This window comes from Cucurbita pepo, chromosome 15 (genome assembly GCF_057944985.1).
Source record: "Cucurbita pepo subsp. pepo isolate OVF chromosome 15, ASM5794498v1, whole genome shotgun sequence".
Taxonomy (NCBI): Eukaryota; Viridiplantae; Streptophyta; class Magnoliopsida; order Cucurbitales; family Cucurbitaceae; genus Cucurbita; species Cucurbita pepo.
Genome location: NC_141812.1, coordinates 9,030,303 through 9,042,974, shown reverse-complemented (window position 1 = coordinate 9,042,974; position 12,672 = coordinate 9,030,303). Strand labels below are relative to the sequence as shown.

The window sequence follows — 12,672 nt, the reverse complement described above, 5'->3', positions numbered from 1 at the left end:
TTGAATGCCTTTAGAACCACCGCCAAAGACAACAATGATTAATTATAGGCAAAGGCAAAGGATGCAAAGGGTTTGTGTTGTTTGTGTTTATGGTGACAAAACCCTAAAACCCCATGGGGGACATAATGCCACCAATTTTGGGTATTGCCAATTGCTTCCACTGCCATATTGCAGGCCCTCCCCATAACTGTGCTTCCCACTGTCACATTCCAGCTGCATGCCACCAACCCCTAGCTGGCTACGGTTTTTGGACACTCCCTACCTTTAATGTTTTTAACTAGCTTCAACATGTTTTCTTCGTTGATTCAAGCGTTAAGAGTGTGTTTATCGTATGTCGTTTTGACTGTGCTAGCTCTTTGTTACCTTGACTTGTCGTTTTGTTTGATCGGGTTCTTTCGTATGGGTTTTGGAAGTAGGGAAGATGTCTAGTGTAGAAGTAAGGATTAGACGTTTATTGAAATGAAGTTTTTTTTTTTTTTTTTTTTTTTTTTTTTTTTTTTTATAGTGAAATCAATTGTAAAGTGATCGGTGTGTAAGTAGATAATATTATACTATTATGGTAACAGAGAGAATCAAATTGTTCTATAACATAAAATCGAGCAATCAATAACTTTGGTTAAAAAGGAGGTTATGAGATCTCGTATCAGTTGGAAAGAGAAATGAAGCATTCCTTATAAGGGTGTGGAAAGCTCTCTCTAACAAACGCGTTTTAAAACTGTGAGGTTGATGACAATATGCAATGGACCAAACGGACAATATCTGCCCGTAGTGGGCTTGGGTTGTTACAATTGGTATCAAGTCCAAATACTAGACAGTGTGTCGGCAAGGAAGTTGGGCTCTCAAAGGGGTGATTATGAAATCTCACATCGATTGAGATCCCACATCATGAGACTGACGACGATACGTAACGGGCCAAAGTGGACAATATATGTTAGCGGTGGGCTTGAGCTTTTACAAAGGTGATCTAGACACACCTTCAAGTACGATACAGGTCAAAGTAAACAATATCTACTAACATTGGGCTTGGGCTGTTATAGAGGCAATCTAGACCCACCTTCAAGTACGGCTACCTTATTACAACTTCAATAGGCGAGTTATTGATATCTCTTTGGGCTCGTCTTTTCTGATGCGATTTTAAACTTAAGAGGGTTAGCCCATCATTCATGAAGTCGATTCTTCTCATTGTTTGCCAGTGGTTCCTCTATGTCTAAAGCAACCCAATGTTGAAAAAAAACTCACTCCAATTGGGTATTTCTACACGACTCCTCTTTCAGCATCTGTTCATCCAAGTCGAATCCCTTAACACGATGTTTATAAAACTTTAAATCAACTACAATGGCATCATAATAGAACTAATTCCGTTAACACAGCAACCCTAAAACCAAACCGTTACGTAAGGGCTTTAAAGTTTTGAAAGTTTGAAATTGATTTTTGTGCCCGAGTCCTTCAAGGGTTGGTAGCTAGGTTTTTGTATATGATACACAAGATTGAGAGGTGCACAAACGAAGTTATATTGTAATCAAATTTGAAAAATATCAAGAATATTTTATTAGTACAGATAAAAAGTACTTAAAAGAAAGGTTTTTGACCTTGTTTAGTAAAAAACATGTTAGTATTGGATGAAAACCGTTAATATTTTATTTAAAAAATACCTTTTAACTTTCAAGAGTAAGTTTCATCCTACACCCAATGGACACAGAGCATTCGTAAAAGCTACACCATATTTCAACACAGCAGAATAATGAATGAGCTCGAAATATATAATATAATATATATATATATAATCTTTTTTTTATTAGGTCAACTACACCATTGGCAGTGTGCTCGAGTTTCGGTTTCGGGGAACTACTCGAGCAAGCATTTGTGCTTGCACCAAGCGATGGCAACGACATACAACAAGATGGTTCCAGAAGTGCCACCACCAACAGTCCACAGGAACTCTGGCATGCCTGCTTTTTCGGGTTCAAACAGTTCAATATGGATGTTCATCCCGAAGATACCTGCCACCACGACGAACGCGCTCACGACAAGGGTTGCTGTTGTCAACATTACTCCCATTTGTAGAAGATGGTTTTGTTTGTCATCCAGCATTATGTTGATGTAATCTTCTGTGTCATCCACATACTCCCTCAGCTTAAGATGGATAGAAGAGTGTGTTATACAGACATTAACAGAAGGAAAATCAATGTTCAAACTACTAGCAGCCACTTGAAAGGGAACAAAATTTTCGTATTAAGGATTGGATCTGAATTGGTACGGTAAGATCCCACGTCAGTTGGAGAGGAGAATGAAACATTCTATATAAGGGTGTGGAAATCTCTTCCTAGCAAACGTGTTTTAAAAACCTTGAGGGGAAGTCCAAATAGAACAATATCTACTAGCGGTGGGCTTTGCCGCTACCGGTATAACCTACAATTTCATTTCAATACTAGAAAATGGAGGTGGAGAATTCAAATTTTACTTCCCTTCTATTGAGGTCAACTGTGAAAGTATTTGTATAAGAAATTACCACATGGATTGACCTTAAAGCAATTCTATCGACTTCTATACTTCCATTTGAACCATCTTTATTTGAACAAGACTAACAAATATTGACCCTTGCCAACTAGTTTAGCCTCTCCGGGTAAAATTATGTGTGAGATCCCACATTAGTTGGAGAGGAGAATGAAACATTCTTTGTAAGGGCGTGGAAACCTCTCCCTAACAGACATGTTTTAAAAATCTTGAGGGAAGCCCGAAAGGGAAAGCCCAAAGAGGACAATATCTACTAGTGATGGGCTTGGGTCATTACAAATGATATCAGAGCCAGACAACGGGTGATGTGCCAATGAGGAGACTGAGCCCTGAAGGGGGTTGAACACGAGGCGGTGTTCCAGCAAGGACGATTGGCCCCAAAGGGGGTGGATTGGGGGGTCCCACATCGATTAGAGAAAGGAACAAGTGCTAGCGAGGATGATGGGCCCTAAAAGGTGGTGGATTATGAGATCCCACATCGGTTGGAGAGGAGAACGAAACACTTTTTATAAAGATGTGGAAACCTCTCCCTAACAAACGCGTTTTAAAAACCTTGAGAGGAAGTCTGAAAGGAAAAGCCCAAAAAGAAAAATATCTACTAACAGTGGACTTTGGCCGTTACTCGAAAACACATATTTTAGATTTATTACTTATCTACAGAACAACCAACCAAAAAAATCCTTCAGGTTAAGAGAAGCAGCATCATCTTTAAAATACAACTGATCACATACATGATAGAAAACATAGATGATTTTGCATACCGTGGAGAGTTTGTTCAGTGTACCATCAATTTGCACAAAGTATGCCTCCAACAGCATCTCGAGTTCCTCCACGTCGAGGTGTTTGCTTATAGCGCTCTGGGTAGTACTCGTCCAGGTCCCATGGCTGTCCCTGCCCACATGGGAAGCGTCCATATTGCCTTCCAACGACATTTCAGGAGAACTGAGAAAATTGGGAACAGAAAGCTCATTAAAATGCAGAAATCAATGAAAACAATAACAATAGAATAGGTCTGTTATTCTGTGTTTAAGGCGACATAAGACGAGTCTCGTGCCTCTCATCGTTGCCTGACTGCTGAACTGCGTCGTCCATTTCATCTCTCTCGGGAATTGAAGAAATGGAAGAGTTCTCAAGTTGTTGCTGAACCATCTTCTCTGTTAAGTACATCTCAGCCATATCCTCATCATCATCTAGCAAGTGTTCTAATTCGTCGCGCACCTGTAAACAACCGTAGCGTTCGAAAAGAATAAAAAGCTGTGTTAAATCAAATTACAGTGCATCTGTTTCCCAATAAAATGTGTCATGAGTAGTAATTAAATCTAGACACCTTTTGAACTCGTCCAGTTATTGCAACCAATCGACTTTTGATTTGACGCACCCGTTCCAAATTGAGAGTACTAATCTTAGTAGTCAGCTTATCCAAAGCTGGGTGAGCTTCTAGCTCCAATGTATCTGCCTAGAACAGGAGATGACAATCAAGGAAGCAAGAAAAACTGAACAATATAATGTGCTAAATCGAATTTGTAACGGCACAAACCCACCGCTAGCAGATATTGTCCTCTCTGGGCTTTCCCTTTCGGGCTTCCCCTCAAGGTTTTTAAAACGTGTCTGCGGGAGAGGTTTTCACACCCTTATAAAGGGTGTTTCGTTCTCCTCCCCAACCAATGTGGGATCTCACAATCCACCCCCTTCGGAGCCCCAACGTCCTCGCTGGCACTCGTTCCCTTCTCCAATCGATGTGAAACCCCCTAAATCCACCCCCCTTCGAGGTCCAGTGTCCTTGCTGGCACACTGCCTCGTATCCACCCTTCGGGACTCAGCCTTCTCACTGATCCAGACAGATACCAAGACTAAATAAACTAAGCAAATAATGTAAAATCCTTACTTCACTTTCTAAGCAACTGCAAGCGGCTTCAAGGCATGCCTCCAAAGCAACAAACTCGAAAGGAAGAACCTTCAATCCCTCCCGATTTTCGAGACCTTGTTTCCCGTTTTCCTTCCCCTCCTCCTCATCAGCCTGTGGAAATCCTTGATAGTAATTAGGACTTTGAGTCCTCGATCGAGGCTCCCCCAGGTCATACAAATTTCTCCAATTAGAATCATCGTCATTGCCATCCTAAAACATTGCAGATAATCAAACACAGATTGCACCCATCATAGAACAATTCTGCAATCATCGCGATCGTCCTGATGTAGAGTACGATTGTTTGGTAATGACTAATGAGCCATCCTCGATGAAACGTCGAACGAGAATCAAATGAAAACTAAACTTAAGGACAGAATTCAAACTTCCAATCCAAGTTCAAATGAACCATCCAAAGTTCCAAACTAGCAACACTACTACATAGCACAACATTTAACCATGATCACTAGATTTCATATCATATCAAGTAAAATAACGAGTAATCAGAGACTCTCTCCTTGGATCATGCCCGTGACACACAACCATTAATCCTTGTTCTTGGAAGCTTCACACACCCCAAGAACAGCGCAAGAAACAACAAAGATTTTAAAATAACAACCCCAGTACCTTGTTCTTCAAACATGAATGACAAAATTTCATGATTTCATAATACTCTCAAAACACTTGGTAAATAACTGGACAACATATTGTCAATAAGTTCTACAATCCAGACAGAAAGCTAGCACAAATGGATAAAAAGGAAATTAAGGAACCCTGTAATCAGTTCATACTTCATTCCAATCAATCAAATTCGGGGGAAGAAATGCATTGATTTCAAGAACTAGGTTAAAATCGTAATTCGAATTCAAACCTGAGCAGCCTTCGTGGCTTGATGGTGCCGCAATACTCGCTTCTGAAGCTCCTCAACAAAGGGAGTTACAGACGGATCCCTGGCATTCAACACGAACACTTCTTGAGCAGCGATAATGGCTTTGATGTGCTCTAAATTGATCACAATCGCTTTCTCACGGCCAAGAATTGTAGATGGATACGAGAGCAACGGATCGAGAATCCGAAGGTCCCGAGCCGGCAGGCCAGTCCGCCGCATAATCGCATGTTTTCCAGCCTCAACTACTTGAGCTTCGCCGGTCGAGTCCAGGAGCAGCCATGGCCGGACTCCGGTTCCCTTCTTCCGAATTCCGGCGCCTAACGGGACGTTCACTCCAGGGAAATATGAGCGAATTGGTTCGTTTTCCTCATCGGGTCCGGCGAGACCCGGCTTCTGTGGGTGAAAATGCTGTCCTCGCATGGGAACTTCGCCGCCGGTAATGGCGGATCAACCTCGGAATGTAATTGATTTTACTCTTTGCAATTTTTTCTTTACAACAATCAACAGACTACAAATTTTCCTTATATTGATTATGTAATTATTCATGCTAACCATGCAACCTTCACAAGGTGTGTGGGACCCTCCTCTCGTCTCGTCTCTAATGGCAACTCGATTCTTCCATTGTCTTCAACAACTCGATTCTTCTCTTGTCTTCAACAATATGTTAGACAACAACGCAACTCAGCTTCTCATCCTTGACATTAATGCGATCTCCAACGACAGCTCAACTATAACAGCTCAAGCTCATGCTAGCAAAAATTACCCGCTTCGACCCATTACATATCGTTGTCAGCCTCACGATTTTTAAAACGCGTTTGTTGAGGAGAGTGTGGCGTTTGTTGAGGAGAGGTTTTCACACTCTTTCCCCTCTCCAACTGATGTAGTATCTCACATCAATCAACTCTCTTCTCATCTCTTCATCCTAAGCAACTGCGCTCACCCACGACATCCACGATGATGCAATCTAAAAAACATGTTCGAACTCTTAATCATCCAACAAAGAATGTGAAGAGAATGGAAGCTCATTTTGTAGATGAAAACTAGAAAGTGTCTGTTTATTTCAAATACATCACTGATTTTGGTGTGTTATTTATTATCATTAATTACAAGGCAACTGAATGGGTATATATGTAATTTCAAATCTAATGTTGACTTCATTTGGCTGATATAGACGACCAACGTTGACCAATGTTAAAGCAGTTCAATTCACATCCGTTAAAAGCCCCTAACGTTGACCAACGTTGACTAACCTGCTAATATTGAGACAAACTTATCTCCTTAATCAATTGCAAAATATCATAAAATATCTATACTAATTTGAACTAAAAATCTTTAAATCATTAAGGTCTCGTTTGATAACTATTTGGTTTTTAAAAATTGTGTATATTTTTACACAATTTCATTACCGTGGTCATTTTTCTTTTAAGGAAACACTTAGATTCTCAACATAAATAAAGTTTTTGAAAACTTTTTTTTAATTTTCAAAACGTGCAAGAATTTCGAAATATGGTTAGAACGTAGGTATAATAAACATAGATAGAAGTAGTATTTCTAGGCTTAATCTTAAAAAGAAAATGGTTATCAAACCGAGCCCAACATGCCCCATGCCTCAAACGCTCCGACTTTGAGGCTTAGAAATGGTGCTGATCTTGATAATATCCTGTAAACAGTGAAGCATAGAAAGGTTGAAGCTACTAGAATGGATTCCATTGTTCTAAGTAGAAACTCCCAAGCTTGGGTGAATCGTTTAGATGATCTATCTAGCAAACACAAGACAATAACTATGTATGAACAATAATCCTTTAACCTTACAAACCTAAATAAATAATGCTTGAAACTACCTTAGATTGTTAGTATTGTTCTTCTAAGACTATATTTCACCATGGAGCATTGCAGTGAATCAGTCAATAGAATTAAAACAAGTGAAAACTAATGGGAAATGTCCTGGTTTTTTACTGTAAGTCACGTTGGTGAGTTTGGGATGGGTTAACTTTCATGGGTAGGTCTGATATGGCCAATGAGTTTTAGAAAAAATGAGTAGCATCTATTAGGTCGAGGAGAGATGAAGCAATAAACTGATGCTAGTTGTTTCTCGAGATCTCGATATGATGAGAATGTAATTTTGTCCATTCAATAGGAAGAAAGGTAAATTTCTAAGTGTAACATCCGAGACCCACCGCTAGTAGATATTGTCATCTTTGGACTTTCCTTTTCGGACTTTCCCTTTCGGACTTTCCCTTTTGGACTTTCCCTCAAGGTTTTATAATGTGTCTACTAGGGAGAGGTTTCCATATCCTTAATAAGGAATGTTTTGTTTCCCCCTCCGACCGATGTGGGATCTCACAATCCACTCTCCTTGGGGTCCCAGTATCCTCGTTGGCACACCATCCAGTATCTGGCTCTGATACCATTTGTAACAGCCCAAGCTCACCGCTAGCAAATATTGTCCTCTTTGAACTTTCCCATTTCAAACTTCCCCTCAAGATTTTTAAAACGCGTCTTACACTAGGCAATATATTCAAGGTTTAAATCTGATTTCTTCTGTTCTATAAACTATTGAAACCTGATATAGGTACATCTTGAAATCTTTTTCATGGGCACCCATTCCATTTGTCTTATTTTTAGTTCATCCTTGAATCAAAACAAAATAGATATGCAGGAAAATTCGATTTATCAATACATAAACAGACATGGGCTAACCTGAAAGAGAGATTAACGATTAGAACTTTTCGAGTCAGACCATAACATCAGGGTTGATAAGATTGCAACTGTTGCAGTTTCAACACGAAGTCGATATGGACCAAGACCAACTGGAATTGCACCAGCTTCTTTCATCATATTGACCTCTTTTTCGGTGAAGTCTGAAGAAGAAGAAGAAGAACCGATGTAAAAAAAAAAAAAAAATAGAAGGGATGAAAAATGCAATGCACTAAATGATAAGTACTATTTTATTTAACTAGCATATTTAAATGACCTTGCAGCCCACATTTATGCGATTCACCTCGGTTGGAGATTCACCTCGGTTGGAGAGGAGAACAAAGCATCCTTATAAGGTGTGAAAACCTTTCTCTAATAGACATGTTTTAAAACCGTGAGGCTGACGGCGATACATAACGGGATAAAACAGACCATATCTACTAGTGGAGGGTACAGGTGGGCAATAAACAATAGATAAAATAGGTAATTTTCCATGACGATCAAATTCTTGGTAAAAAGTACGATAGATGAGATCTTGATGAATTCTCTCTTTCGCGATAGAATAATAATCTCGTGGCATGTGGCTCGAGAGGAATGGTAAAACTTTTAGAGGGGTGGAGAAGTTGTTAGAGGAGGTGAGGTTAAATGCATCTTTATGGGCGTTTGTGAACCAGATTTTTTTCTAATTTGTTTAATTCTTTTGGATTGGAGGCCATTCTTATAGCTTGCTTGCTTGTTTTTTTTTTTTTTTTTTTTTTTTTTTTTTTTTTTTTTTTTTTTTTCTCTTGTATAACTTCGACTCGAAAAGGGAGGATTTCATGCATTTACTCTCATGTAAAGTTTCGGAGTTGCACTCGTTTTGTTTATTCTTTCATTTTGCTTGATGAAAACTCGGCTACCCTAAAAACCTCTTGTACAAGAAAAACTCTCATAAAATGTACCTCCTTCAGGTCCGACGACAAAAAGCCCACCAGACTCGGTTTCAATTGAAGCTAATGCACTTACAAGCGGGGTTGCTTCTGCAACTGCTACAAAAGATAGCTTCGACTCATTAATCTACAGGGAAGCAGAATAAAACTGAGGCAGTTATGAAATTAACTTAAAAAAAAAAAACTTGTAATATAGAATGCTATGAAATTCTTTTGTTGTTTTTCTGGCGGAGGGTCCTCTCTACCGCCTAGGTTGTTTTGCTCGTTTTTATCGGTATATCTCAAGTTATCAACACAACTGAAAAAATACATTCATTTGATGAAGAAGGCCACATCAAAAGACATATGAGCTTGAACTAACATATTATTAGGAATTACGATTCTCCACAACGGTATGATATTGTCCACTTTGAGCATAAACTTTCATGGTTTTGCTTTCAGCTTCCTCAAAAAGCCTTGTACCAATGGAGATGTATTCCTTACTTATAAACTCATGATCATTCCCTAAATTAGCCTATGTGGGACTCCCTCCCAACAATTCTCAACCGTCCTCGACAATCCTCCCCTCGAACAAAGTACACCATAGAACCTCCCCGGAGGTCTATGTAGCCCTCGAATAGCCTCCCCTTAATCGAGGCTTGACTCCTTTCTCTGGAGCCCTCTTACAAAGTACACCCTTTGTTCGACACATGAGTCACTTTTAACTACATCTTCAAGGCTAGCCACTTCTTTGTTTGACACTTGAGGATTCTATTGACATGACTAAGTTAAGGGCATGACTCTGATACCATGTTAGGAACCACGACTCTCCACAATGGTATGATATTGTCCACTTTGAGCATAATCTGTCGTGACTTTGCTTTTGGTTTTCCCAAAAAGCCTCATACCAGTGGTGATGTATTCCTTACTTATAAACCCATGATCATCCCGTGGGACTCCCTCTCAACAATCCTCAACAAATATACAACAAATATACAAGGACTTGACCAATTGTAGTGGAAATATGCTTAATTCTTATTATTATCCCAAGTGTCCATAATTCTTTTATGATTTTTTTTTTTTTAAATTATGTTAGCCAAGCCAAGCACTAAGGTCAATAAAGTAGACGAAGAAAATTGTGCTGCAACTCACAATGTGCAAAAGACCATCAATCTTCAATGGAGAATTCAGACTCATTTGGTGCAGTCTTTGACCTGCGATGAAGGATACATAAAAAATTCCAAAACGTAACTAGACAACACCAACAAGCCAAATCGAACTGTCTCAAGTTCACACTCCCAAGGTGAAGAAAGTTTACTTGAATACTGACTCACATTGTTTAGTTGCTGCCAATGTGATACGTTCAAATCTGTGTACCCGGTTATCAGATATGGTAGCGCAACGTTCTGTTAGCAGTGGAGTTACGCTACTGGCACCCAGTTCCTAGATAAAGTGAAAGGGGCAGCATGATAATTAGGAAGTAAAAATTTTCATTTGCAACACCGTAGTCTACATTTACTTACTGTACATTTCTCAACAAGCCAATCAGCACGACCGCCCTTTAGAGTACCTAAAAAAAGACGTGTTAATTTCCATGCCACAAGATGCAGTAAACAGTTAATGATTCCACAAAAGAATCTCACCACAAGCTGCAAATACATGCCACTGTGTGCTTTGAGGTAGAACAGATTTTGGATCTTCCATTGCCAGAATGTCGAGTCCGTTGACACGAACGTTCTTTATGCTCCCTTCAACTAAACCTCCATTTCCATTGAACAGCTCCACCCTTTAATTTACATCCAATTATCATGAAGAAAACAAACAGATAAAGATAGAAGGATCTAGCCAGTGACACACATGTCCAGATAATAGTGAATGACGTCGACTAGTACGAAAAACGCTATAAAAAGTCTATGATAGCATTTTTTGTAAGCTATCGTATCTATTATTTCTTGTAGTGACTATTAAAAATAGTACCTATCATCAGTCTTCAACCTCAAAACTTTAGTCATATGCCAGACTTCATCGCCTTCTAGACGAATAACATCACCCTGGATAACAACGAAGCATATGATAAGACAGCAGTTCCAGTTCCAGAATCAAACCAAGCATCACAATCTCACTTCACAAAGTTATCAAATCAAATCAAGCATTAAGCTACTACAACATGAAATTAAACAATGTAGTTTAGCTTCACTAGAATATCATTATATGACAAATTCCTAAAAGACTTACTTGAAGAAACCAATAGAGATACCATTAGGGAAACAACCATCCATCCTATCCCATTTCATCTTAGTAAATGCCATTATCCATCTCATAAGTTCATAGATACCAACTCCCCCACAAAGAACCATCTAAAACATTCCAAATTTGCACAAGAACACAAAGCTCCATAATTAACATTTCATGGATCAAACGCCACCCCTAATGACACACCGCCTTGGTCTTCCAAAATTCAAAGTCACCAACATTCCGCTTAACACAGGCTACATTGGACCCTTAGATCATGAAAAAAGGTGTCCCCTACACAGGACCGGAATCTCCATCCCAATTGGGAACCACAAAAGTGATTATCAATGGTTGGTTAAGCTCAAGCTCTTGCTTCTTGGTCACCACAAAAGCAGAACAAAGCGAGGAGGGCCACACCTTAGTTGTTCTATACCTTGCAAGAGAAGGGTTCAAATATCCATTCGGGGATTAAGTGGAATATTAGCTCGGAAATGTAACTCTAATAGCTAGGTTTCAAGAGGGCTATAACAATCTTGGAAACAGGGGAAGAAAGGGAGGAAGGAATGAGATTCTTTATAGCCCTTTCCAGTCATTTCCTTCGGTTCGGTTAGCTTTTCGGTAGGAAAGGCGAATATCGGCTCGCTTAGAGAATAAAAAGTTTGTAATCATCCATTCAAATGGACAGACCGCATTCAAAACATAACACAATCCCGACTCGTGTAGTCACAGTAAAAGCTACAGCGCGAGGAAAATCATTCGGTTCTTAAAATTTTCACAATCAAAACCTCATACACAACAACTATATAAACAATTTCCGATCATATAAAAACATGAAAATTACAAGAGAGAGAGAGAGAGAGAGAGAGATGGATTACCTTATAAGAAGGAAGAACTTGGGAGAAGAAGCGAGGAAGACCACCGCGGGATTGATTCGAGGAAGCCAGAGATGAAGACGAGAGAGCTCTAACTCCGAAGCTTCTGAAACACGAACGGTTGAATAACTCCGTCAATTGAGGTCGTATTGCTCCTATAGTTCGCATTTGCAAAGAACAACAACTATGGAACATGAGGATCGCCGCTGGTGTGACGCTTTCAAGCTTCCAACACTGAACAAGCATGGAATTCTCAGCTCCGCTTGGCCACTCTGAAACGGTAGAAGGCTCTAGTTGGAAGTAGGGAAGGGACCTTATAGTGAAAGTATGATGCCACTTGACCTGGGTTCGAACCTTAAATCATGTTTGACATAAAAATATTTTTATAAAAGGTGAGCTACAGTTTTAAAGCAATGTTATAGGCTAAAAGCGAATAAGCAACAACTATAAGTTTGATATCATATATCTCGGGTAAGAATCGACAACTAGTCACATCCCCTTAGAGTATATTTTAGCTTAATGAATATGAATATGATTTTAATGAACGGTCATACGTTTCGGTATTGACATGACAAAAATAGTAAAGACTTAATTACACATGAAAACAAGTAAAAGGGGTTTAGAACAAAAATATGACAATGAAACAATATGCACTGT

General features: G+C 39.3%; 2 protein-coding genes across 7 annotated transcripts; both read right to left on the bottom strand.

Annotated features, from left to right (window-relative positions):
- Positions 1–1,739: 1,739 nt before the first annotated feature.
- MGT4 (magnesium transporter 4) lies at positions 1,740–5,726 on the bottom strand. Of its 5 annotated transcripts, none has more exons than XM_087118009.1 (6): positions 5,289–5,726; positions 4,400–4,630; positions 3,842–3,970; positions 3,569–3,768; positions 3,276–3,456; positions 1,740–2,133 (listed from the first exon to the last, which is right to left on the bottom strand). In XM_087118009.1, the coding sequence occupies exons 1-6, from the start codon at positions 5,724–5,726 to the stop codon at positions 1,846–1,848; spliced, it is 1,467 nt and encodes a 488-aa protein (XP_086974135.1). In that variant the 3' UTR covers positions 1,740–1,845. The 5 variants fall into 5 exon arrangements, with proteins under 5 accessions (XP_086974135.1, XP_023553820.2, XP_086974136.1 ...); XM_023698052.2 differs by having other exon boundaries at positions 3,569–3,732; XM_087118011.1 differs by having other exon boundaries at positions 1,952–2,108.
- Positions 5,727–6,146: 420 nt separating this feature from the next.
- Positions 6,147–12,347, bottom strand: LOC111811289 (methyltransferase). Of its 2 annotated transcripts, none has more exons than XM_023698064.2 (9): positions 12,019–12,347; positions 10,889–10,962; positions 10,555–10,697; positions 10,435–10,481; positions 10,246–10,354; positions 10,064–10,125; positions 8,945–9,059; positions 8,007–8,167; positions 6,147–6,270 (listed from the first exon to the last, which is right to left on the bottom strand). In XM_023698064.2, exons 1-8 carry the CDS (start codon positions 12,259–12,261, stop codon positions 8,019–8,021), a joined length of 942 nt encoding a protein of 313 aa, XP_023553832.2. In that variant the 5' UTR covers positions 12,262–12,347; the 3' UTR covers positions 6,147–6,270; positions 8,007–8,018. The 2 variants fall into 2 exon arrangements, with proteins under 2 accessions (XP_023553832.2, XP_023553831.2); XM_023698063.2 differs by lacking the exon at positions 6,147–6,270 and adding an exon at positions 6,313–6,966 and having other exon boundaries at positions 12,019–12,346.
- Between the last annotated feature and the right edge of the window lie 325 nt (positions 12,348–12,672).

Bases quoted from the DNA above. Each gene is read 5' to 3' on its own strand.
- LOC111811289 (XM_023698064.2), bottom strand. From the start codon at position 12,261: ATGCTTGTTCAGTGTTGGAAGCTTGAAAGCGTCACACCAGCGGCGATC. The intron at 10,963-12,018 runs GTAATCCATCTC...GTTGTTATCCAG, and splicing joins AAGTTCTTCCTTCTTATAAG to GGTGATGTTATTCGTCTAGA. The intron at 8,168-8,944 runs GTACATTTTATG...CTTCTTCTTCAG, and splicing joins TGTCGTCGGACCTGAAGGAG to ACTTCACCGAAAAAGAGGTC.
- MGT4 (XM_087118009.1), bottom strand. From the start codon at position 5,726: ATGCGAGGACAGCATTTTCACCCACAGAAGCCGGGTCTCGCCGGACCC. The intron at 3,971-4,399 runs GTAAGGATTTTA...CTCCTGTTCTAG, and splicing joins GCAGTTGCTTAGAAAGTGAA to GCAGATACATTGGAGCTAGA. The intron at 3,769-3,841 runs GTGTCTAGATTT...GATTTAACACAG, and splicing joins TAACTGGACGAGTTCAAAAG to CTTTTTATTCTTTTCGAACG.